Source organism: Vigna unguiculata, chromosome 9 (assembly GCF_037176805.1).
Source record: "Vigna unguiculata cultivar grain cowpea cultivar isolate G323 ecotype 2 chromosome 9, ASM3717680v1, whole genome shotgun sequence".
NCBI classification, from domain to species: Eukaryota; Viridiplantae; Streptophyta; class Magnoliopsida; order Fabales; family Fabaceae; genus Vigna; species Vigna unguiculata.
In genome coordinates, this window is record NC_140800.1 from 18,649,918 (window position 1) to 18,675,591 (window position 25,674).

Sequence of the window (25,674 nt, forward strand, 5' to 3'; positions counted from 1 at the left end):
GTAAGGGAAACTCCACGTGTCTAGAAAATGTGATTCTTTAGGTATGGGCTTTTGGGTCTTAAGCATATTGATTGAATGATGGTGAGAGATGATCAAATTATGATTTCTTATAATTGGATTTATTGAGCATGAGATACAAAAAGATGATAAAAATAGATTTTTAGTTGCATATATGTTCTTTGGATATTTTGAGGTGTGTTAGTTCCGTTGTAGCTAAGTTGAGCTCATGGCAGTGTGAAAATAAATTGCTTAAAGCTTCATGACACTTTAAAGATAAATCCAATAATAGGAAATTATCCAAATCATAAAAATCCAAGTCAAGCATTGCATGAAGACGACAAGAAAGCTTGAAAAAGTGAGGAAGTTTGGCTAAGCCAAGAAGAGGGAACAAGCAACAAAAATTTGACCTTGCGGTTTTCTCTATCTTTTTCAAGAAGAAGGGCTTTGATAATTCATAAATATTTATGATGAAAGATAATTAGGGAAAATATATCTTTAGATATTTTATTTTATATTTTTAAATAATTATCTTATTTAATTATATCATAAAATATCAAAAGATAATAACTACTAAATCTTTTTACACTACAAGAAATATGTTTATTATCTATGCCAATATTTCGTAGGTAATGTGTCTTTTTCATAGGTAATTTGAATTTATCTACGAATTACCTACGAAGAAAATTTTGTAGGTATTTTGCTGGTAGGTAACTTTATCTACTAAAATATACTTTGTAGGTAACTTACCTACGATCATTATCTATGAAATTGGAGCGTCCATAATTATCTACGAAAATATTCGTCAAAAAATGTGTCATCCGATATTCGAATTACCTACGAAATATTTTGTAGGTAACTTACATATGAAATGTTTCGTAGGTAACTTATCTACGAAAACCTGTGTAGATAAATTACCTACAAAGAATTTCGTAGATAACTCAAATATAAACAAAATATAAAAATTAAAACATTCTAAAATTCATATATATATATATATATAGAGAGAGAGAGAGAGAGAGAAAGAGAGAATATCAAATAAATATTTGGTAAAGTTCAAATATCAAGTTCAACATGCATACAAGAACCTACTTAGTGACATTTTTTGGTGTGGATTTGTGAATGTGAATAGAACATGGTGGAGAAAAAGAGTGCAAAGGATGATAGGAAATATTTGGTAAAATATTTCCTGGTCAAATCATAAAATATCTACCTATTTAATGTAACCAAATTATAATTATTATACCTTGTAAAGAGAACCAAGACTCTTCTAGATTTCCCCGTTATAAGTACAAAATGAGTCGTAATATGCTAGGAAAAGGATGTCTAAAACCAAGTTGTCTTCAATTGTACATGAACACTGAATATGTATAAACACGAGTACATAAACTTATTATGACCTAAGAACATTAAATATTATTATTTCCAGTACTCAGAAAAATTGTTATTTGTGTTTTTCTGTATCCTACACATATCACACAATCTATTTACATTTTCGGGTGTTTGTCAAAGAATAGCATCAGATCATTATTATTCAAGAAAAAGAAGAATAAGAAGAATACATCAAATCAGAAAGAAATTACAAAATCTTTTACTGAAATAAACAAAGCCATAAATAAACTAAAGAATTACACGTTTTAATAAAAAATATGTATAGTTATCATATATGTATTAATTCTCACACACTTTCACTAACACAAAAAGCCCTATAATGTCACCCACATAACATTTGGCTAGAAAAAGTCCCATGTTAAAACTGACCGACTGAAGTCAAACTTGTAAGATCCGCGAAAAATAATTAATTAAATAAATAATTAATTAATAAATGCGGGTAAGTTATGCATTTATGACATTAATTTCTGTTATATGTGACGTGGAAAAGGGTTAGCTCATGTAGTTGAGAGTATTTTGTTTGTGTGAGAGGACTTGGGTTCGAGTCCTGTATATGCCAATTATGTGTATTTTGTTATTAATGTTTTAATAATATGTTGGGCCACATTTGTGTATGAGATAATGCTTGAATTGTGTGTGTTAGCAAGAAATATAAGTTGGCTTGGTGGTTTAGCTTTGACTTGGCGTTGGGAACGTCATGGCTTCAACTCTTGATGGCACACCTTTAGTTTTCTTTTTGCGAAAAATTGGTATGGCGGGAATATAAAAAGGGGAAGAGAATTCTAGCGGGAGCTAGGAAGGCTGAAAACTAATAGTCAAGACCTTAAATAATAATAAAACTTACCATTAAAACCTAATTTTCGTTTTAGGCAATTAAACCCCTTTAAGGCACCTTTAAAAGGCAATTTTTAAGAGAGAAAATGGGTTTGGAGAAGCTGTTTTCTGAGGGTTCTGCAAGGGTGCGAAAATTTGGGAAGGGTTTTGGTATCTGAGAGCATAGTGAAGGGAGGGTGTTGGGCTCCCTAGTGACCATGGAGAGATTTCCAACGTTCTGCCATTGTCTAAACAAAGGAAAATTTCAGGTTAGGGGAGCTGAACCCGTAATATTGTAATCTATTTTGATTGTATGAGTTTGATGATTTTATGCCTTGGATTTTCGGGTTAATCATGTGATGAATTGGGGGTTTGGGTGAATTGGCACTATTTGATTGGGATTTCTACCGAATTGCATGAACATGATGGGTATTTTGTATTTGAGGGTGTTGCTGTTGTGAAATTCCGGGGTTATGGGTTTTAATGTGTCTAAAGTATGCTGTTTTGGTGTTGCAATTTGATCAAATTGGATGGGCATATTTTGGGAGTGTGTTGGATTACTGGTGTAGAATGTGTGTGCGTGAATCAGTGTCAAAACCTGCAATTCTCGCTCAGGCGAGTCCGGCTCGCCTAGGCGAGATATGCAGGGACGCATATCCTTTGTCTGCTCGTGGCCATCGCTCGGGCGGAGAGTTTTGGAGTTTGGGCGAGGGCTCATCTCGCTTAGGCGAGTGAGACTCGCTTAAGCGAGAAATCATGTGCATTTGTGTGGTTTGCTTGAACAACTCGCGCAGGCGAGGTTGATGGTTGTCTTGAGCGGGAGTACGTCTCGCCCAAGCGAGACCCTCTCGCCTAAGCGAGATCGCGAGGGAAGGTTGTTGTGTTGAGAGACTCGTCGTCTACACGAGGCACTTTTATTCTGGGCGAACGAGAGTCTCGCCCAAGCGAGCATGAGATCGCTTAAGCGAGAATACGTAGGCTGCAGTGGTTCTGGATGCTTGCACAAGTTGGGGGTCTAGCTATGAGAGGTGGGCTGTAATGGTTAAACAAAAGTTCTAATTTAAGCAAGCAAGGGCGAAGAGGTACGTTTAAGGATGATGTACCTGCTGTGTTTATAAGTCAAGATGAAACTTGTAAGAGGTGTTCTACATGGCTTTTAAAATATCTTCTTGGTGGGCTTGCTAGTGTTCCATGGGTTGTGACCCGGAACGTATCCTTGAGTTGTGGCTCGGGATAGGGGTTAAGCACGTGGCATTCTATGGGTTGTGGCCCGGAATGACTTCCCTTAAGTTGTGGCTCGGGATAGCGGATGAACACGAGGAACTTTGAGTTGTGGCTCGGGTTAGCGAGTGTGCCGGTGTGAGTGTGCTGGTTGTGGCCAGTACGGATGGGTCCAATGGATTGCCCTCCTTAGTGGTTGCTGACGAGTTTGGTAGTCCTGGGACGTTACGGACTATGTTCGTATTTGGGAACTCCACCTGGCGCTACGGTGTGTGATCCGTAGCATGATTTCCGCACGTGCTCTATCGGTTGTGGCCGATAGGTGTGGCAGCAAGGCACCTTGAGATACTTACTAGAAGAGGTATAACACTGCTAACATGGTTGTGGCCATGTGAAAGAAATGGAACGAGGTTCCTTGATGTATTTAATATACATAGTGGTGGCCATGTGGAGGGAAGGTAACGAGTCTTTCACTAGGTGCATCTGTGTACATGGTGGTGGCCATGTGATGGAAATGGAGTAAGGTTCTGTGGGAAAAGTAGGGATATTCTATATGTTTGTGGTCCTGCAGTATACAGAAAGAGTTGGTGCTATTGTTGCATTATTTGTATTGGTTATACATGTATATGTATGTTTGATATATTTTTGTGTGTTTTAACTGTTAGCACACCCTATCTGCTTGTGTTTGGTGATGATCGTGTACGCGGTACACGTGAGTAGGTGATGATGCAGGTGGAGCTGTTGAGGTTTAGCTGCGGAGAGGGGATGATTATGGGAACTTTTATGTTTATGTTTTTGTTATTCCATTTTGAAAATCTGATGTAAAGGCTCATGGCCTACTTGACTAAACTCACCGTTTTGTATTTATGGACTTACTGGTAACTTAATGAACTTTTACACTTCCCGTGTTTTGGGGAAACGAGATATTATTATTAAATGAGATTTAATAAATGATGCTGACGTATTTATTTCTAATTTTCTTTTAAAATTCGTAATATCCGGGTGGGATGTTACAATACTGCTCTGTTTAACGTCTATCAGAGCCCAACAGAAGTCAAATTGCTATGTTTTTTGGCTCCATTTAGCGCAAAAATTGTCGTTTGTTGATTTTGGCCCTAACGTTGGATAACGTCGGACCCCTTTTGCCCCGACGTTAAGTGATGTCTGCTCTGTTTTTTGACATTATTTTGACGTCACCTAGTACGACGTCGATGTTTGGGCAGACGTCAAAGGTCAAAAATATCGGATGTTAAAAGGCTTTTTTGTGTTAGTGTTTATATATAGGTTACTATAACCTATACGGTATAATGTTATGAAGATATATTTGTAACATCCCGACCAGATATTACGGGTTTAAAATATAATATAAAATAAGAAAATAAAATCACATTTATTATAAATCCATTTCCCAAAAACGCGGGAAATTTCAAAGAATTTATTTCATAATAAAGATAACTCTAAGTTCAAATCTTCTCAAAATTCAATAAAATAACAAAACAGTCTCATAATAGATTACATCTTTATTCTAAAACTCTATCAAACTGTTCCCATGAGTTTTCTCCGCTCCGCTGCTAAGCCTCACCAGATCCACCTGCAACATCATCTGCTCCCGTGTACCGCGTACACGATCATCGCCAAACACAAGCAGATAGGGTGAGCTAACTAAATAAACATATATATATATATGGCACAAATATATCAATCACACAATCACACCAAAGGAATTCCATGTTATTCATGTTCTACATCTTCTAGTGAGTACCTCAAGGTGTCTTGCTGCCATACCTATCGGCCACAACCGATAGAGCACGTGCGGGAAACCATGCTACGGATCATACACCGTAACGCTAGGTGGAGTTCCCATATACGAACATAATTCGTAACGTCCCAAGACTACCAAACTCGTCAGTCAACTACTGAGGAGGGCAATCTATCTGGACCCATCCGTACTGGCCACAACCAACACACTCACACCGGCAACACTCGCCAACCCGAGCTCAACTCAAGGGTTTCTCGTGTTCATCCGCCATCCCGAGCTCAACTCGAGGAATGCCACGTGCTTAACCCCTATCCCGAGCTCAACTCGAGGAATGCCACGTGCTTAACCCCTATCCCGAGCTCAACTAAAGGATACGTTCCGAGCTCAACTCAAGGAACAGCAGCAAGCCGACCTTTAAGATATCTTAGAAGCCTTGCAGATCACGCACATCATAGCAAGCATAACACCAATCTGCTGCAGCAAAATCGCCTAGCGGGGGACACGTACCACCAGGCGTTGCCGCTTCCAGATTGCCTGGCAGGGGACACATACCACCAGGCGCTAAGCGCCTTAGTCTTCACTGCCACTATAATTATCACTTGGCGGGACTTCCTCTACCGCCAGGCGCCACGCGCCTTAGTATTCACTGGACTACAAACTCCACCTGGCGCCCCCTCCTTACCGCCAAGCGCTACACCGGTACTTGAACTTTACTGGTTTTAGTTCAGGTTCAAGCTCACTTCACACAGGTTGCTCTCATTTGCTCTCATTCTAGAGTACCCCTAATGAAAAGCATTGCCATCTATAATGTTACAGGCCATATAGCATCTCACATGTTCATTCATCCCCTAGTCATATAGACCATCCCAAGCATGCTCAAACAAAATATAAGCAGCGACACTCTAACAATTTTAAGCACATGAGATTATGCACCGATGCAATTTAATATTGACACCCATGACTTCACCAAACCAATTCTTCACATGTGACTAACCCAAAGAAACATTCAAATTGATAGAGACTTACCACATAACCTAATCATGCTTCTTTAGAAGTTACTTGAACTTATCCAGAGCTTGTTCATGTATTTTACAGACTAGAGAATCAACAATATTAAGCAATGTATATCTCTAGCTACTCACCTCCAAATCCAATCTCCACCATTCAAAGTGAAGAACCACATGTTATGGACCACTTGCCACAATTTCACCTAAATCGGACGGTTAACGAACCAGGAAAAGCAGTTTTACGAAAACTGCGCAAACTAGAAAAATGGTTGCGCCTAGCGCCCAGAAGTGAGGATGTGGCACCTGACGGGACTGAGCTAGCGCCGGGCGGTACCTGTTCCGCGAAAATTACAAAAAACAGCATTTTTCGTGAATCAAAGCACCACACATCATTGATATGGCGCCTGGCAACCAATTGGGTGCCGCCAAGCGATTCCTACAGATTCAAGGACCCAAAAATCCCACTCGCACCTACAAACCTCAACCACTCTTACTGTCACGTCGCCTGGCGGTACACAGCTCACTGCCAAGCGGATCATAGCTTTCTGGAATTTCCCGAACTCCTTCCTGCACTGCGTGAACTAAATTCCTAGATTCTCAAGTTGTCTAGAAACGCGTTCCTTCGTCAACTACCCTATTTCAATTGACTAGCCTTCATTTTATGCCATTGAAAATCAAGTTAAATCTTAAATCCACATTGAATCATTGCAATTCGCGCATTATTTACCATTGTCACGAAATTCCCAATTTCCAAATCCCTAACCATGTTCATGTGATTTCTTCCCAATTTAATTTTCCCAATACATGTGATTTCGTCAACATATGATATTAAATCATTCACAAACAGTTAGGACTAGACTTCCCTCTAATCATAATCCGTCCAGAATAAGAAAAACATAAAAATCAAGGTAAATCCACTTGCATCGCCTGGCGGCCAGGGGTGTGCCGCCAGGCGGTCCCTCTGCAGGAACCCCAAAACCCAAACAAAATGAAGTATCGCCTAGCGATGATTCATCACCCGTTAGGCGATTTCTAGAAAATTTCCAAAAATGCAGAATCACACAAAATAACCATAATAAGGACATCCAATTCATCATATATTGCATATCATTAACAAAACGAATACAAAAATAGCGGAGTATAGCTCCCCTAACCTGGTTTCCTTTGCTGAAAACTTGAGTAACCCTTGGTTCTCCCTTACTTCCAATAGCCTTCCTTAGTTCTCCTCAATTTAGCTTCAATGTCTCACTTAATACACTCACCTTACTCTGATTTTCGTATTCCTCTACCCATCCAACAAAACCAGCCACAAAACCTCTCTCTTTTTCCCTTAATTGGCCAATAATTGGTGTCTTAATGTGGGATTAATGATGCAAAACGAAATTACAATTAAACTAAGGTTAATGCCATTCAATTTGTTGTCTTATGATGGTTTTCCAGCGCTCCCTTGGCTGCTTGGGTTTCCTTGCCCTTTCACCTTCATGCCAAAGAACATTTTGGCAAAAAAATAAAGTTTAATTTAGGTTCACCAAGGTTTGAACCCCTCACCATGCCAAAGCCAAATCAATGTTCCACCATTTAACCAATTCATGTTTCATGATGATTAATATAATTTTATGATTATATTATCACTGAACATGCTCTAGCATATTATTAAAAACAATAATAATTAAATAACACACAAACGACATATATAGGACTTAAACCCAAGTCCTCTCACACATTTAAGTACTCTCAACCACTTGAGCTAGTACTTTTCCACGTCATAGCTTTCCGCATTAAATGCCTTAAATCAATGTTCAAAGCTCCTACTACCCGAATTTATTAAATAATTATTCAATTAATTATTTAAATTCCTCGAGTCTTACAATATTGGCTCTTGCAAAGAGTACACCAGCAAAAAGACCTAAAAATAGAGTGCAATTTTTGTTTCAGTAAGATTAAAAGGAAGTAGTCATTACCAAATAAATAAAAAGTGAAATGGTTCTTAATGAATTACCAAACAAAATGCTGAATAAATTTGATACACTAAGAGGAACTTTGAACACTAAAATTCCAGCAATAGAGATAGGAATCTTGTTCAAGGAGCCAACAAGACTGTAAAACACACACAAACGCATTAGACCGAACTCACATCAAAGTAAACATCTGAAATAGTAAAATCTGATAAAATGGTAGAGTTAGTTTATTCACTGAAATCTTTAGCATCCTTTTTTGTCCCAGATTTAGGGAACAGACTCAGTGACTTTTTAACTTTATTTTATATAATTTTTTAAAAAGAGATTGAAATTAATCGTTCAACACATGAAAATTAACTAAAGTTAATTGGTTTCTTTCAGAAAAAAGTCACTGAATCTATCTCCAAATTTTATCCATAAGAAATCATTGAACATGTTCCTATGACTTTTAGCAAGACTACATCAATGTATTACTGAATTTTTACTCCACAAAAGTACCTATAAGTTGTAGGACCAGTTTGATGAAAGAACCACATTGAGGTGAAGCTGATAGAGAGTCCAAGCAGTCCACTGGCGGTTGCAACCACCCAAAACATCAGTAGTTTAACGACATCGCTGGAAATCGAGAGGAAAACAATGGTGGGGAGGCAAAAGGGATGATTGAATTATGAAGAAGAGAAACACATTCAATCAGGAATGTATTACATAATGCCACTCTCCAAAAAAGAGAATCAAGATGATGGCAAAAGGTAAGGACAATAAATTGTTCAGCAACACCATTGACACCTCTTTAAGAAATCTAGATTTTGTTGACTTTTTTGCTTCATCCATTAACCACCTAAGAGTAAGCTGCCACAAAAAGGAAAACAGATAATCAAAGCTTGGATTAAATAGAACTGAAATTTGATCTAATGAAGGTTCTCATTCTCAAAACCATCAATCCTAGTATCAAATTGATCATAAGTTTCTTTAAAGAATATAGACATGAAACAAAGGATAAATAGACATAAGGAATAACTTGTAGTAAGAACACAATTGATAATCTGCCAGGCATAACCAATTGTATCAAAGGAGAGATCTGTAATAACAATAGTGACAGTAGAGATAATCTATATGAATTTTGTATAGAGAACCAGAAAATACTTCATAAACTAAAATGAGCAATAACTAATATGACTTATTAGCAATTTAGTGAATAACATGGACTTCAAGATTAATCATACAACTTGACCAATTAATGAGACTCTCAGCATTTTCTTTTTCATGATTTCTGACATGATAAAGTAGCAAACATTGTTCAATTTGTCAGCATACAAATGTCAGAACAAAGAGATGTTTGTTTCAAACACATTGTATTACCAAGGATTGTTGCATTTGCATCATGAAGTATCCAACATGTTTCACCTTGATTAAACTGAAACTTACAATTATTTGAACTTACTGCTACAAGTGCATGAAGTTTTCATATAACAAGAATAAAAGATGATTTAGTCATCCTATGGATATAGTAGATGTTATTGAACAAGTTCAATCTAAGAATGCCATTTACCATCATAAACATTGCGGTCTAAACTTTGGGATTCTGACGTTTAGAAACAACAATAACCAAGAAAAGTAGAGGACTTAATTGAAAGGGGAACAATATGAAATGAGAAATCATGACCCCAACATACCACCCTGCAACACATTGGTACAAAGAAACATCAGTAAAACCTTATGTTATCAGAATTCATGGAAAGTAATGCCCCGATACTAAGTTTTGCCTTCTTATGAGTGGCCAAGCTTGACTAGAAGTAAGTTAGATATCATATGGTAGTTACATCTATCAAATTACCCAACTTAATTAAACTAAACATACATACAATTTTAAATTCTTTTTTGTGGAACTCCTCAAGTTCTCTCTCTCGAAACCAACACTTCTCTATCAACGAGATATGGACAAAAATATTTGGTGTAGAGAAACACCATAGGGAAATGTAATATCAATAGTCAAGCTGTATAAAGATTTCATATTCTTGAAAATTCAACCATAGATTGACAGCAAAAATATTCATATTGCAAATGTAATTTGATTAAAATCATATCAAAATCTTTAACTTTAGTATCAATGAAGTAACAAAATAATTAATAAGATTTATAAAGAAGTAGTGAATACCAGCCATCATTAACATAATAAAGGACATCACATAAAGGCAAAACACTCTTCAATTACCCCAGGCCTAGTAAGTGTCTGATGATAATCTAATTGACAGAAGCTTCGGTGTATAACAAACACCACCGAGGAAACAACCTTGGAATTCACTATGACTTTTATGTTCCTCCACTTGTTGTCAAGCTAAGCAAATGAAATAACTAATAGACAAAAATAGCCATTTTCCAGCCATAATGCATGGCATAAGTCACCATTATCTAAACTAAGATGCTAAGATTAAGATTGGAAAAGTGGAGGATTGACTAAAATTGTCCAAAAACATGCAAAATATAAATCCCTAAACCAATGAATTTCCAGGAAAAAACCCAAATTTCTTCTCTTTGGAAAAAAAAAAAAAACCCAATTCGCAAACCTCGTTCGCAAAGTCGCGAGTTGGGTTCGATCTTTGCTTTCCTCACGACAAATGGCGTTCAAACACTCGCAAGTTGGGTCGAGATAGAGAGCGTTGGGGATGAATCGCAGTCGATGTTGGGTGAGCGTGAGTGTCAGCCTAGGACGAACCTCAGTCGTGCTGCTGTCATTTGCATAGTCACACAAAAAAGCCCTAAACTTATGTTTGCACAGTCGCACATTCGTTCCTCAACCGAACCTCATCATAATGAATGTCGAGAGTCGTGAATGTCCAGGAATAGACCCTTTGATGAACAACTTTTGGGTGGCCTTAGATGAATAGGTGTTAGGTGAGTTGTTAGGATGAACATGAGTAGTGAGTAGGGTTAACCAGTTTGAGTTAATCTTGAACCAGATGAACTTGAACAGCGAGAGGAATGAACAAGATGAAAGAGCATCTATGTGAGAGGATGAGTGATAGAGGTCATACCCCACCAAATTAAAATAGATAAAATGTAGTATATGAAAGTTGAACCAAGTCGTCTTCCAACGACCAATGTTCTTGTTCAAAGCTTTAATTTGCAGATGAACACAACAATACAACACAAGGGGGTTTGGCAGGCAAATTCAGAATTTCAACACAACAGCAAAACGTAATTGCAATTTTTAATTAAATAACCTCAAAGATAGTAGTGATTCCTTGTTTCAAATGAAATTTCTCCCATCACAATTTGCAAACTGAATTGGTTTCGTTATTAGCTCATGAACTCGTTGTTAAACAACTAAGCGGAGGTTAACAACAAATTCATCATGCAATTAAGCAATGCAAGCGTTCATGGATTTGGTCAATGTTCATTAAGCATGAAATTCAACTAAAAATGAGTTTCCCACTCCGAAAATTAAGCAAATTCATATTGGATTCTTCAATTAAAAATCCAAACACAAATCCACAACGGAGAAATAACAAAACCCACCGAACAAAACATTAATCTCAAGGTTTCATTTCATTCTTTGGCAAGGAATCAATGTGAAAACTTAGTTCCTCATGGAATCCGAATTAGGTTTCAACAGAATTCTAAATTCAACCATTCAAATGACTTCGAATTGATGCTGAAAACTTAAAATGGGCAGCAAACGAAAATGAGCAAGGGATAACAGAAGAATAACGAAAATAGCCACCAAAAACGAAAATGCTTCAATATAAATGTTACCCAAGGTGTAGAAAACGTGGATACAAGCAATAGCTACTGTCCAAGACTCATAAAATGTCAAAAAACCAGTGGAAAGCGTGAAAAAATAGCTTGTGCCACCATGGGTCACCTTCCAAAGCTTATAAACATCAAAAATGGAGGTTGGAGAAAATAAAGAATATGAAGTGTGCGGCTGGTGCATGGAAAATAGACCTAATTCTCGTGGTCCCATCACCCCTTGCCATAGTAATTACAAAAATGCCATTTTGTCACTCAGAATTACAAAAAAGTCATTCTGTCGCTCAGAATTACAAAAATGTCATTCTATCACTCAGAATTACAAAAATGCCACTCCTGGGCCTCTAATGTTGGCTCATTCACTCAAATGACGTGGAAATGACGTGGAAATGATGTGGCAATGATGTGGCAAGTCTTCAACTAAATATTAATGTCCAATCTCCAAAATTGCTTCACCCAAATACCTAAAAATAATTAAAAACGAAAATTGGGCTAAATAATGCAAAATTAACCCAAATTCGGAACAATGGCCCAATAAAGCCCAACAGATGAAAACACACTAAAGATGAACAATTAAGCACTGAATAACTGTCAAATGGGTACACAAGGGCTAGTGGAATGAAGGAAAATAATGACTCGGCAATGACTGAGCGACTTGAATTGTTTGAAGACCCAACTTAATAATTTAAATACATTATATTTTTAATAAAAATAAATAAATTATATAATATTACATTCGAAACTATCTCGTAGATAACATTGTTTTAAATCATTTTTATACTTTTTAATGATATTTATTTTCTATGCTAAATTTCGTAGGTAATATTTCGTATGAAAAGTTTATGTTATGGTTACCTACGTAAACGTCGTAGATAATCTATTTTATCGTTACCTAGGAAACTTTCGTAGAATGTATTTTACTTTCGTAGATAAAATGAAATTATGTATGAACCATATTTCGTAGATAATAAACATTTTTCTTGTAGTGTTAAATATGGCAAGATCTTCTTGAATCTTTTTAGATCTCCACAACAAAAAAATATATCTTGAAGATATTGGATTATTTAGAAGATAATTGGAGGAGATTACAAGAGGGGCATAATTGAACAGAAATTAAGTTGCTGAATAATTAATTAAAGATTTTTTATTAATTATCTTTGATATATCTCAAATTATCAACAAAGGAAATCTTCCAAATATTTTAGAAACTGATAATTATTTGAAATATTATATCAAAAGATAAAATATTTCAGCAACAGAAAATATAAGATTCAAGTTCAATCAAGACCTATATAAAGAGACCAAGGGAAAGTACAAAGACAAGCTTGGCGCTTTGGAATTTAGAAACCCTTAGGGGGGGGCTAATTTCTTTCTCTCTCCATTCTTCTATTTTTCTTTTATTTTGATTTAATGGAGTGTTAAACTTTTGGGTTGATTCCATTGTAATTTCATTATGGATTTTGAGGTTAGAATGAAATAATTTCATTGTTCTTTGAATCACGTGGAAAGTAATTGTTTTTACATCATAACTAATTAGTGAGATGTTTTAATTTATATGCATATCAATCATATGAGTTCAAGGGTTTTTAATTTTAGTAGAGAATGTACTTTGATTAAATTTAGAAATTTTCATGTGATTGAATGAGTTTCTACCAATGATTGAGAATGTACTTTGATTAAAGGTGAAAACTTTAACTAGAATTAATCAAGAATGTACTTTGGTTACTTAGCTTTTTGCATGATTTTAAAGGTAAAAGAATGGACATGATTAAAGTAGTGATATTTAATTGAGAATATACTTTAGCTAAATTTACTATGATTAATCTACAAAGTTCTTGCTTTTGATTGAGAATTTACTTTGGTTAATAGTGAGAACGCCAACAAATTAATTGAGAATTTACATTGATTAATTTGAAAATCTACAACAATAATTAATTGAGCAATAATCTTTAGATAACCGATGATGGATCTATTTTGAAAAAGTAGTGGAATCAATCTATTTTTCTTTATCATTGTTTTTTATCTTTTTATCTTTTTCAAATTTTATTTCTTTATTCCTTATTTTATTTGATTAACCATTTTGTATAGTTTTATAACAACTAATTTGTTAAAAATCAATTTCGTGTTCGATGGGAGACGACTTTGGGTTACTTTACCTTTTCCATTTTGTTGACTACATTCTAAACAAAACTGAAGTTGTTATAGATAAGCAATATTAATTTGATCGCGTCAATGACAGTGTTATCAAATTTGGCGTCGTTATCGGTGTTTGACTAGGCTTGCACTCCAACATTCCCGTCTAAGATAAGATATCCAGAGCATACTTTCGTTGTCACAAGTGAATTCCTTTTACTTGATCTAGCCACTTCAAAATCGAAGAAGTATTTTAAGCTTCCTAAATCTTTAATTTTGAAGGCTTCATGTAAGGAAGTCTTTATTTTGTCAATTTTAGTAATGAAATTGCGTACTAAGATCACATCATCCACATAGACAAGGAGAATAGTGAAAGTATCTAAATTTTCTTTAGTAAGAAGAGAGTGATCAGATTGGGATTATATAAAACCAGTAGAAATGACAAAAGAGGACAATTTAGCAAATCATTGGTGGCTAGCTTGTTTGAGGCCATAGAGGGATTTGTTTAACCTGCACACTTGACTTGGTTTGGGAATTTGAAGATCTGGAGGTGGTTTCATGTACACTTCTTTATCAAGGTTCCCATGTAAGAAGGCATTATCAGCATCTATTTGGTGTAAATAACATTTTTTTGTCATTGCAATGGCTAACAGAAGTCTCACAGTTGTGACCTTAGTAATAGGAGATAAAGTGTCAATAAAGTCAATCCCTTCTAGTTGAGTATAACCCTTAGCTACAAGCCTAGCCTCGTGTCTTTCAATAGTCCCATCAGAGTTATATTTAATTTTAAAAATCCATTTACACCCTATTGGTTTCTTTCCTTTAGGAAGATCAGTAAAGTACTAGGCATATTGGGGCTTTTGGCCCTGGTTATTTTCGTAATTCTGCCTCAGTTTTAGAACCGAGGCATATTGGGGTGACACCAAAAGGGAGGTCTTTTGGCCTCGGTTATCACCCGAGGCCACAGAGTCGTTTTTTTGCCTCGGTTGCAATGGGACCCGAGGCCATAAAGTCGTTTTCTGGGCGCATCACGACAGTGCTTGTTTTTTATCTGGTTTTCTTTGCAGCAATGATGGGTAAGCCATTCCTTTCCATAATGGAATCGATTGCGGAAGTGGCATGGCGACAGAAGTTGCTGGCAGTGAAATTTATACTAGGGTCAACAGTGTCAAGTAAGTGATTTGGGACCCGCCACACTCTACTTCGGTGACCTTGTTCGTGGTGATGTCGAGACCCTTGTACACTTGCATTTTGTTGGAGTTCACTATATGGCCTCGGTTCAATTAATAACCGAGGCATATAGCCCTATTTGGCCCCGGTTCAGTGTCACCCGAGGCCAAAGAGCCACGTTTTTTGCTTCAAGTCTGTGCAACCGAAGCATGTGAGCCACCTTTGGCACCGATTTTTTTGAACTGAAGCATATAACCCTTTTTTGCTTCGAGTTTTAGCTTAACCGAGGCATAAAAGTTGCTTGAAATTGCAAAAATGCCACCACGCCATTATATGCTTCGGTTCCTTGCCAACCGAGGCATATAAGGCGAGGTAAAAAGCAAAATCTGCACTAGTGTCTAGAGCCTTTATTTTTTTATTAATAGCATCAGGCCATTTAATATCCTTAGAAGCTTCTACATAAGTTTGAGGTTCATAGGAAGCAGTTATAGCAAGAGTATAATTAAGTTGTTCTTTAGACAAATATTTATATAAGAGGACAAAAATAATGGGATAATTGGTCTTATGAACATATTTATTATGAATGAATTGTTTAGGGTTTGTGGAATTGTTCACTTTTATGTAGTCCTTTAGGTAAAAAGGAGTTTTCTTCTGTCTTTCTATTCTTTGTAGATTGATGAAGGATTATCTTGTTTCTTTTTAAGATTATTGAATATGGTGTGAGTTGAATAAGAAAACTAAGTGAAATCCCCACTGCACATTAAGATAGCATGCTATCTAGATGTGAAGGTTCCTTTCACAAAGCTCAAGAGAAGAAGATGATGGATTGATTCAAAACAAAAAGGAAATGGAAGGCACATAAACCATAAAAAACCAAGAACAATTAAAGGAAGAAGAAAACATAAAATGGATAGGAAAGAAATGGTAAAAATGTGAGAAGCATGCCACTATAAGGCTAGGCTAGAAGCCATGGCAACCTTGAAGATGAGTGGACGTGTGCCGCCACTTGCTATGCAAGATAAGGCTTAAAAGTATTCACTCCCAAGGGAGGAAACTCTCACAAATGGTTGAGACACAAGAGTGTTTTTACTTCAAAATGTTCAACCCTTTTACATGTCTAGGAGCACCCCTTATATAGAAGAGTTTAGGGGCCTCTAAGCAAATAAAAGATACCTAAGGATGTCTCTACAAAAACCTAACCTTAGCTTCTAGAAACTAGGTCAAATAAGGTTACAAAAATGAGAGACAAAAGAGCCAACTATGGTGTGTGCAAGGCTAATTTCCTTCTAGCACAAAAGGAGACAAAGAATGTGTCTCATATGTCTCCAAAAAGTGGCCAAAGTGTACTAAAAACAAAGGAGACCAAAGGTACATAGGTACATTTGCTTCATGCCTTTTACTTTATGCTTTATGTCTTTGTTTTACTCTCTCCTCCATATCATTTATGCTCCCCAATCACCATGCGCCACCTAGCATTGCTTTCTTACTCCTAATTAACCTACAAAGCAAATAAACATAGATTAGCATGTTGGCTTAAGTCAAGTCAACTATAGTCAACAAGTCAAACCTAGTCAAAGGTCAATAAATCAACTAAAGTTGATTCAACTAAGTCAACTTTAGGAATCAAAAATAACAAACACAAATGAAAGGGATGAAGGATGAGTGAACTTCCTTTCTAAACATGCTTAGTCTTCTTAAGCATGTGCCTCCATCCTTGGTTGGGGTCAATCCTTCATCTTAGATTTATGCTTTCAGAGCCTTGATCATTGTTGTTTAGATGATCATTATTATCATTATTGGCATAGTCATCATTGACGCAATTATTAATGTCGTCCAATAAAAAATCCAAGTCATGATCGTTATTATCAATTGCTTGAATGCACTAATTTAAAGTTTTGTAAGGGAAAACATTCTCATAAAAGATCACGTTTCTAGATATGAAAATCTCTCTACTTATAGTGTTAAGGAGAACATAACCTTTAACACCTGTTTTAAAACATAAAAACACACATTTTCTAGCTCTAGGTTCCAACCTGGTCCTATTATTTTCAAGGGTACTAGCAAAACATAGAGTTCAAAAAACCTTAAGATTAAGGTAAGTATGAGGTTTTTCATATAAAATTTCATAAGGACATTTCTTATTTATGATAGTAGTGGGCAATCTGTTAATGATATGAATAGCATGAGTGACAACACAACACCAATAGGCTTTAGGCAAATTACAATAAAACAACAAACTATGAGTAACATTGAGAATGTATTGGTGTTTTCACTCCACAACTGAATTCTGTTATGGAGTTTCTACACAACTTTTTTGATGATTTATCCCATAAGCATTAAATATATCAACACAATTAAATTTTGGCCCATTATCAGTTCTGAAACATTTAATGGTCTTGTCAAATTGATTTTTAACATGAATTATAAAATTCTGAACAAGTTTTCTAGTTTCAGATTTAGTGTGCAGAAGAAAGATCAATGTGTGTCTAGAGTGTTCATCTACCACAATTAGGAAATACCTATGACCATGAACAAAGGGGATAGCTATGGGTCCCCATATATCAAGATGAACAAGATCAAAGCAAGTATCAAAAACAATATCACTTTTGTGGAAAGGTATTTTATGTTGTTTAAAGAAGTGGCATATATCACAAACATTAGAACCTTTAGATTGAATATAAGGAAAATTTTTACATATTTATTCAGTAACTCTACGGGCTGGGTGCCCAAGCCTATAATGTTAAGTATCTACATCAACCTTAGAACAATTAAGAACAGTACTAGGAAAAAAATTAGTAATTTTGGTGACAGGAGTGTTATCAAGGTAGTAGATACCTTGAGTGAGATTAGCTTGCCCAATCATTTGAATGTAATAATGTCCTGTATCTGACAACACTTAGAGGAAAAAAATCAGATTACAATTCAAATCCTTAATTAAGGTTTGAACTGAAATTAAATTGAAAGAGAATTTTGGAACATACAAGACAATAAAAAGAATTAGGTTATCAGAAAATTGAATTTTCCCAGCAATCTGTGGTAACTATATTGTCATTAGGTAACTTTATTTTCATAGGTTTTATTCTAAAAAAGGTAGTGAAGTAATCTTTATTCTAACCGGTATCAAGAATCCAAAGATTCTTACCTTGTGGGTTTCTGTCAGTGGCATTAGTTCGTTTCTGCATTTGATTGATGCTATGTTTAGTATCCTCATAATCCTCTTGGAGTTTCAGTAACTTCTACATTTGATCTGTTGTGAATCCCTTAATAGCTTCATCTTTCATAGTTTGCTTGTCAGAAGAATCCTCCTTTATATTGAGATTACAAACTTGTTGCTCTCTTTTCTATTTGCTCCCTTTTTCCATAGAATTTTTGTTGTAATCATTCCTTTGTTTATACTAAGGTGGATACCCATGTTTTGAGTAGCACTCTTTCACTGTATGGTTCATCTTATGGCAATAAGAACTCTGCTTGCCATAGTTGGGATTTCTTCCTCTTCCACTTCCTTGAGATCGAGACCCAATACCTCTTCCTTGACCTCTCCAATTGCCTTAATCTTAAGGCTTATAATGCCTTTCAGTGGCATTAAAGAAGACTTTACTTTTTGTTCCTAAGTTGGCAATACCATTGTTTTGCCTTTCTTGTTACATAATGAGAGAGTAAACTTTGTTTATATTAGGAAGAGGATCTAAGAGCAAAATTTGAGCTTTCATAGTATTATAACTATCATTAAGACCCTTTAGAAAGTAGATCACATATCTGATTACATGGGCCTTAGCCCTAAAGAGAAGCCCACTAAAGAAACTAAAACTAGCCCATGCAGATTATGCCGCGGAACCATCATCTCCTTGTTGCCCGCGGGTATTCCTCGCATCTGCTCACATCAACAAGTAGATGATCATCGCAAGAGAGAGTACCACACAGCAGAACATACCACAATAAAAGTAGGGTAAGCTAGAGTACAAGAGATTTCATCCATCAAATCAGATATAAATGCACAATACCATACATTCAATCAACCAAACATCTTATGACTTTCAATCAATACACTACGACACGACTCGACTCATCCGATACATATAATTTGGTCAGATTCAGCGGACGCTTGCACTTGTGGTGGATGCCTCTGCTCACCCCCGAGTTGCTCACCCCCGAGCTATGTGTTACAAGTGTTTCAATGAATCAATTTTCCTTCACCACAAGGTTAGCCCTTAATGAATTTCAGGGCTCTTGCTACTTTCACAACAGGAGTTAGTCCGCTCTGAGTGAGACTAACTGGCCCCTTAGAGTGTCAAGATGCAGTCCTTACCTTGAATCCTTACCTAGTTATACAGATGGGGCACCACCATGGGCACTCACTAACAGGGGCCATGGAATTACGTCCCGACCACTGAAGCGCAACCCCGAAAGTCTCACCTAGAGACCCCAAGGAATTACACGCTGACACGGACCAACATTCATAAATCAGCAATACGAGAACATTAAATCATATTTACAGTTTCATACCAACCCCTGGGATTAATTCCTCATACGTATCACATTTTGAATCCATGTCACTAGTCACCACCACCCCATGAGTCTAGGGCCTCATCTTATATCAATACCATGTTACTTTAGTTCCAATCCACTCATTCATTTCACATGCCAAGTTCCCACAATACCCATCATTCACCATTTATGAATCACGTCACGCATACATAGCACTCCATTAAGCATATATCCATACATATGTACATGTATCTCATCATAGCAATCATACCCAAACAATTCCAATCATCCGAGAGTAAACACACAACCAAAACACAGCACTGTCTCGCCTAACCCCTCGCTCAAGCTGAAGGGTCTCGCTCAGGCGAGACATTCTCACTCAGACGAGTCCCCTTCGCCTAGGCGAGGGCTCAAAACACCAAGAAAGCAATGTGGGATCTCGCTTAGGCGAGACCCCTCTTGTCTGGGCGAGATGCTCGCTCGCTCAAAAAGAAGATCGGGTCGCCTGGGCGACCTCTCGCGTAAAAGGGTTTGGGCGAGTCCCTGTTTGTCTCGCCTAGGCGAGACTGGCTCGCTTGGGCGAGATTAGCAAGTCTCGCTACTGTTTTCCTGCAACAGTGATCCATGCCAGCCCATCCCACATATATTAACACATTCACAACTCATCACCACATCATACCAGCTCCAATAACTTCAAAATGACAGTTCATAACATAACAGAAACGAAATATGCAAGTGAGCTAGAGCTTCCCTACCTAGAAATGGGTTCGTATAGGACTTTCGGCATAGAACTAAGGAGCACAGCAGCTCTAGAACCCGACTCGTAACTGGAACAGTGGATAAAACGAGTTATTACATGGTTCCCACTGTTACTGTGAAAGTTATACAAGATAGAGGCGGTAAGGATTAAAGGTACTTACGTGAGCAGAACAAAGACCAAGCTAAGCGTGACTCTGAACGTTGGAACCCTAGCAGAAAACGGCAACGACAGCAGCTCTAGAAAGTGGGATCTCTATTTTACGAAAAGTGAGTTTAGGTTAGGGTTTGGGGCGGACTAAGTCTGTTTTCCCTTTCTTGGCCAACCCTAAGGCCCAATGGTTAAGGCAGCCTTAAGAAAAAGGGGCAGAATGGAAAACGAGCCTTACATTCTCCCCAACAAGAAAAATTTTCGACCTCGAAAATAAAGACTCACCGGGTAAATAGGTGTGGATGTGATTTTCTCATGTCCTCCTCTAACTCCCAAGTCGAGTCACCTGTCCTACGATCCCAGATGACTTTAACAAGAGTGACAGCCTTTCCTTGGCGTTCTTCAACCTTGTTATCCTCAAGGGCGATGAGTGGTACTTCCACTGTTAGGTCCTCCCTAATCTGTATATCTTCAGCCTCTAGTACATGAGACAGGTTGAAAATATATTTCCTCAGTTGTGATACATGAAACACCAGATGAAGGTTCGCCAACTGTAGGGGTAGAGCTATCTCATAAGCCACCGGCCCAATCCTCCTCGTGATCTGATACGGGCCAAGGAATTTAGGAGAAAGTTTCCTTGAGTGGAGAGCCCTTCCCACACCAGTGGTTCGGGTCACCCTCAAGAACACATGATCGCCGGCTGCGAACTCCAAGGGTCTCCTCTTACGGTCTGCATAGGCCTTCTGTCTACTCTGGGAAGCCTGCATTCTGTTCCTCACCATCCTCACTTTCTCAGTGGTCTGCTCTAACAATTCGGATCCGACCAATACTGCCTCTCCATCCTGATACCAACAGAGAGGAGTCCTACACCTCCTGCCATAAAGAGCCTCGTATGGTGCCATGTCGATGCTCGCATGAAAGTTGTTGTTGTAGGTAAACTCAATCAAAGGCAACACCTCATCCCAAGCCCCCAAGTGATCCAATATGCATGTCCTCAACAAATCCTCTAATGACTGGATCGTCCTCTCAGACTGGCCATCGGTATGAGGGTGATAAGCTGAACTCATGGTGAGCTTGCTACCCATCGCACCCTGTAGCGTCTGCCAAAACAGAGACGTGAATCATGGGTCTCTATCGGAAACTATGCTCGAAGGCACCCCATGAAGCCTCACTATCTCTTTAATGTACACTTGGGCCAACTTGGCCATTGACATTCTCAAGTTCATCGCCAAGAAGTGAGCACTCTTGGTCAATCGATCCACTATTACCCAGATGGTGTCATGCCCTCCAAAAGTTCGTGTCAAATGGGTTACAAAGTCCATTGAGATGTTGTCCCATTTCCACACTGGTACTTCCAGCGACTGTAGAATCCCACCGGGTCTCTGATGTTCCACCTCTGCCTTCTGACAGGTTAGGCAAGCGGATACAAATTGTGCAACATCCTTCTTCATTCCCTACCACCAAAAAGTTTCCTTAAGATCCTGATACATCTTAGTCATGCCCGAATGCAAACCAAGACGACTCTTATGCCCCTCCTCAAGGATCAACCGTTTTATCTCAACATCGTCCGGTACGCACACTCTACCTTGGAACCTCAGTATGCCATCACCACCCAAAGCAAAGTCATTGGCCTCATCTGACCCAAATTGTTCTCTGACTTTGTTTAAACTGGCATCTAACAACTGCCTCTCTCTGACTGAATCCAAAAAGTCACCAGATATAGTAAGGGTACTACACCTAATGGACTCAGACCCCAACTCCACATGTAGCCTCATGTCTCTGAACTTCTCTAGTAGTTCCACCTCCTTAATCATAAGGTGCGCAGTATGCACTGTTTTCCTACTCAAGGCATCTGCCACTACATTCGCCTTTCTTGGGTGGTATAGGAGTTCGAAGTCATAATCCTTCAAGAATTCCATCCATCTTCTCTGCTTCATGTTCAGCTCCTTCTGGTCAAACAAATACTTGAGGCTCTTATGATCGCTGAACACTCAGAACTGGGCACCATAAAGATAGTGCCTCCAGATCTTCAAGGCAAAAACTATAGCCGCCAACTCTAGGTCATGAGTGGGATAGTTACGCTCATGCACCTTAAGTTGTCTCGAAGCATACGCCACAGCCTTCTTCTCCTGCATCAAAACACATCCAAGTCCGAGGTGGGAGGCGTCGTAGTAGACCTCGAATGGCTTCCCGACATCCGGGATCACAAGTATCGGAGCGCTAGTCAATCTTCTCTTCAGTTCCCAAAAGCTCTCCTCACACTTGTCCGTCCAAGTGAAAGGTTGGTCCTTCCGAGTAAGCAAAGTTAGAGGCGCCACTATCTTGGAGAATCCCTCTATGAACCTCCTATAGTAGCCCGCTAATCCCACAAAGCTCTTGATCTCTGTGGCTGACTTAGGGCTTTCCCACTTTACCACCGCTTCAACCTTTGCTGGGTCCACAGCAATCCCCTGGGCAGATATCATATGCCCCAAAAACTGAACCTCACCCATCCAGAACTCACACTTGGACAACTTGGCATACAGCTGCTTCTTTCTCAAAACACCAAGCACCAACCTCAGGTGTTCTGCATGCTGTTCCTGAGTCCTGGAATAGATAAGGATGTTGTCTATGAAGATTACGACAAACTTATCTAGGAAAGGCCGGAAGATCCTGTTCATGTAGTCCATGAACATCGTTGGGGCGTTGGTCACACCAAAAGGCATAACCACATACTCGTAGTGGCCATACCTGGATCTGAATGTCGTCTTCTGTACATCATCAGCCTTTACCAAGATCTGATGATAACCCGATCACAGATCTATCTTCGAGAACACTGATGACCCATGCAACTGATCCATCAAGTCATCTATTCTCGGGAGCGGATACTTGTTCTTGATAGTCATCTTGTTCAGTTGCCTGTAATCTACACACAGATGCGAACTCCCATCCTTCTTCTTTACCAATAGCACCGACGCTCCCCAAGGCGAAATGTTGGGTCGGATAACCTGCGCCATCAGTTCCTCTATTTGCTTCTTAAGTTCGACCAACTCTGCCGGAGCCATGCGATATGGGGCCATCGACACCGAGCTTGTCCCTGGTACTAGATCAATAGAGAACTCCACTTCTCTACTGGGAGGCAATCCTGGAACCTCCTCCAGGAATACATCTCCAAAATCCTGCACAATTGGTATCACTAACGTCGCCTCTCCTCTCTCCACCTCCAGATGTGTGAAGATCATGTAACATTACGCGCCGTCATGTAGTTCCTTCATAACACCCTGAGAAGACACCAACTCAGGCTCCTATGCGTCGGGAAAAAGCAGTTTTTTCTCTCGACAATCTATTAGAACGCAATTGGCAGAGAGTCAATCCATTCCTAAGATCACCTCTAACTCTTGTAGAGGCAGACAGATCAAGTTCACCCTGTACCTACGTCCCTCTACCTCCAGTGGAAGCCTAGCACACAAGGACGACGTCCTGACCAAACCCGATGTCGGGGTAGATACTGCAAGTTCACACTGCAGCTCGCGCACCGTCAAACCCAAACGCTCCACATAAGCAAATGACACAAATGAGTGTGTCGCTCCAGAATCAAACAGTACACACAAAGATTCACCCGCTATCATACATCGACCCATAACAATGTTACCTAAGCCTGTAGCCTCTGCTCTGGTCATGGCATATACCCTGCCCGTCGCCTGAGGCCTGTTGCCTCTATCTCTCCGCTGGTGCTGGTGAGAAGCCTGAACTGGAGGGCGTGCTACTGCCCTAGCAAGGGTGGGACAATCCTTCCCAAAGTGGCCCTCCTTGCCACAATTGTTGCATCTGCAGTAGCCCTCCATGCGTGGGCAAGCGCTCCTCAGATGAGGACCTCCACATATATAGCACTGAACTCGACTCTGCTGGGGAGGAGGACCCCTAGACCCCTGAGGCTGATGATGAGGTTTGTCGTATGGTCTCCTCCACTCGTCATGTCTGGGCTTGGACCCAGATGGTCCACCAATCCTCTGAGGCTGCTGAGATCGCTGGCCCTCTACCTCATTCTTCATCTTCTCCATTACTTTTGCCTTCTCTACCAGAGCAGCAAAATCCTTGATGGACAAGGGTGCCACCATCAAGCGAATATCTCCCCTAAGGTCGTTCTCAAATTTTCGACATCTCCACTCCTCATCAAGCGACAGTGTATAGAAGCGGCTGAGGTGTTTGAACCTCTCAGCATATTCCGTCACAGACTTCCCCCCCTTAGTGAGCTGGAGGAACTCCATCTCCTTAGCATATTTGACACTATCTGGAATGTACTCGGAGAGGAATCTCCCCCTGAAGGCCTCCCAAGTCACAGGCTCTCCTCGCTCCTCCATGATGGACTTCATGCTAATCTACCAATGTTCAACCTCTCCGGTCAGCATATAAACTGCAAACGCCATCCGCTTATCTGCCGGGCACATCTTCGCATCGAAGATCCTCTCTAAGTCCTTCAGCCACTGACTGGCTGCATCTGGGCTAGTCTTCCCGTTGAACTTCACGGGATGGTGTTTTAGGAAGTCTTCCAGACTCCACTCTTTGACTAACGGTCGTGGCTTTGGGCCAAACACAGAGGCAGCCGCCCTGTTCTCCTTCAGCTGGCGAAGGGCCTCCATATGCTGTCGATGAGCATCCTCAGCAGCTACCCTCGCAACCTCCATCTGCTGCATCATCGCCTGCTGCTGCTCAAGCGACGCCGTCTGTCGCTGCATGGATGCCTCATGCTGCTACATCATCGTAACACTTTGCTGCGCCATAGCTGCTACCATCGCCTCTATTGCTTTGGCGATATCAGGTGCATCCCCCTGGGATGATTGGGAAGTCCGACGAGGAGGTGCCATAGTTCACTGGCACACAGAAAATCACTTGGTTAGGCTCGAATAAGGCAAGAATTTAACTAAGAACACTGAGAAGACCAGAGAAAACTAAATGGACATCCAAGTCCCCAGACTTAAGAAATGACCGCTCTGATACCATAAATGTAACACCCCATTTAATTTAATATACGAAATTAAAGGAAGTGTCATAAAAGATAACGTAAAGCGCAGTCCTGGAGTTCAAAACCCAACTCCTTAAAAG

At 39.1% G+C, this 25,674-nt stretch overlaps 2 protein-coding genes across 8 annotated transcripts; both read right to left on the reverse strand.

The window, feature by feature from the left end:
* Nucleotides 1-4,103: 4,103 nt before the first annotated feature.
* On the reverse strand, nucleotides 4,104-11,198 carry LOC114164851 (GDP-mannose transporter GONST2-like). 7 transcript variants are annotated; one of them, XM_085666273.1, is made up of 6 exons: nucleotides 10,712-11,193; nucleotides 9,697-9,824; nucleotides 8,646-8,996; nucleotides 8,189-8,286; nucleotides 8,058-8,095; nucleotides 4,104-5,026 (listed from the first exon to the last, which is right to left on the reverse strand). In XM_085666273.1, exons 3-6 carry the CDS (start codon nucleotides 8,741-8,743, stop codon nucleotides 4,949-4,951), a joined length of 312 nt encoding a protein of 103 aa, XP_085522399.1. In that variant the 5' UTR covers nucleotides 8,744-8,996; nucleotides 9,697-9,824; nucleotides 10,712-11,193; the 3' UTR covers nucleotides 4,104-4,948. The 7 variants fall into 7 exon arrangements, 2 of the variants coding, with proteins under 2 accessions (XP_085522399.1, XP_085522400.1); XM_085666274.1 differs by lacking the exon at nucleotides 9,697-9,824; XR_014984457.1 differs by having other exon boundaries at nucleotides 4,804-5,026; nucleotides 7,344-8,286; nucleotides 10,712-11,198.
* A 12,741-nt stretch (nucleotides 11,199-23,939) lies between these two features.
* Nucleotides 23,940-24,932, reverse strand: LOC114163513 (uncharacterized). The gene is made up of 2 exons (XM_028047818.1): nucleotides 24,687-24,932; nucleotides 23,940-24,623 (listed from the first exon to the last, which is right to left on the reverse strand). The coding sequence occupies exons 1-2, from the start codon at nucleotides 24,930-24,932 to the stop codon at nucleotides 23,940-23,942; spliced, it is 930 nt and encodes a 309-aa protein (XP_027903619.1).
* Between the last annotated feature and the right edge of the window lie 742 nt (nucleotides 24,933-25,674).

What these genes read in the sequence shown, in the direction of transcription:
- LOC114164851 (XM_085666274.1), bottom strand. Translation starts at nt 8,743, where the DNA reads ATGTTTTGGGTGGTTGCAACCGCCAGTGGACTGCTTGGACTCTCTATC. An exon ending in TTTATTCAGCATTTTGTTTG is followed by an intron (nt 8,096 to 8,188) that starts GTAATTCATTAA and finishes CTCTATTTTTAG; the next exon opens with GTCTTTTTGCTGGTGTACTC. An exon ending in TCTTTGCAAGAGCCAATATT is followed by an intron (nt 5,027 to 8,057) that starts GTAAGACTCGAG and finishes ACACGGGAGCAG; the next exon opens with ATGATGTTGCAGGTGGATCT.
- LOC114163513 (XM_028047818.1), bottom strand. Translation starts at nt 24,932, where the DNA reads ATGGAGGAGCGAGGAGAGCCTGTGACTTGGGAGGCCTTCAGGGGGAGA. An exon ending in GGGGAGATATTCGCTTGATG is followed by an intron (nt 24,624 to 24,686) that starts GTGGCACCCTTG and finishes GTAATGGAGAAG; the next exon opens with ATGAAGAATGAGGTAGAGGG.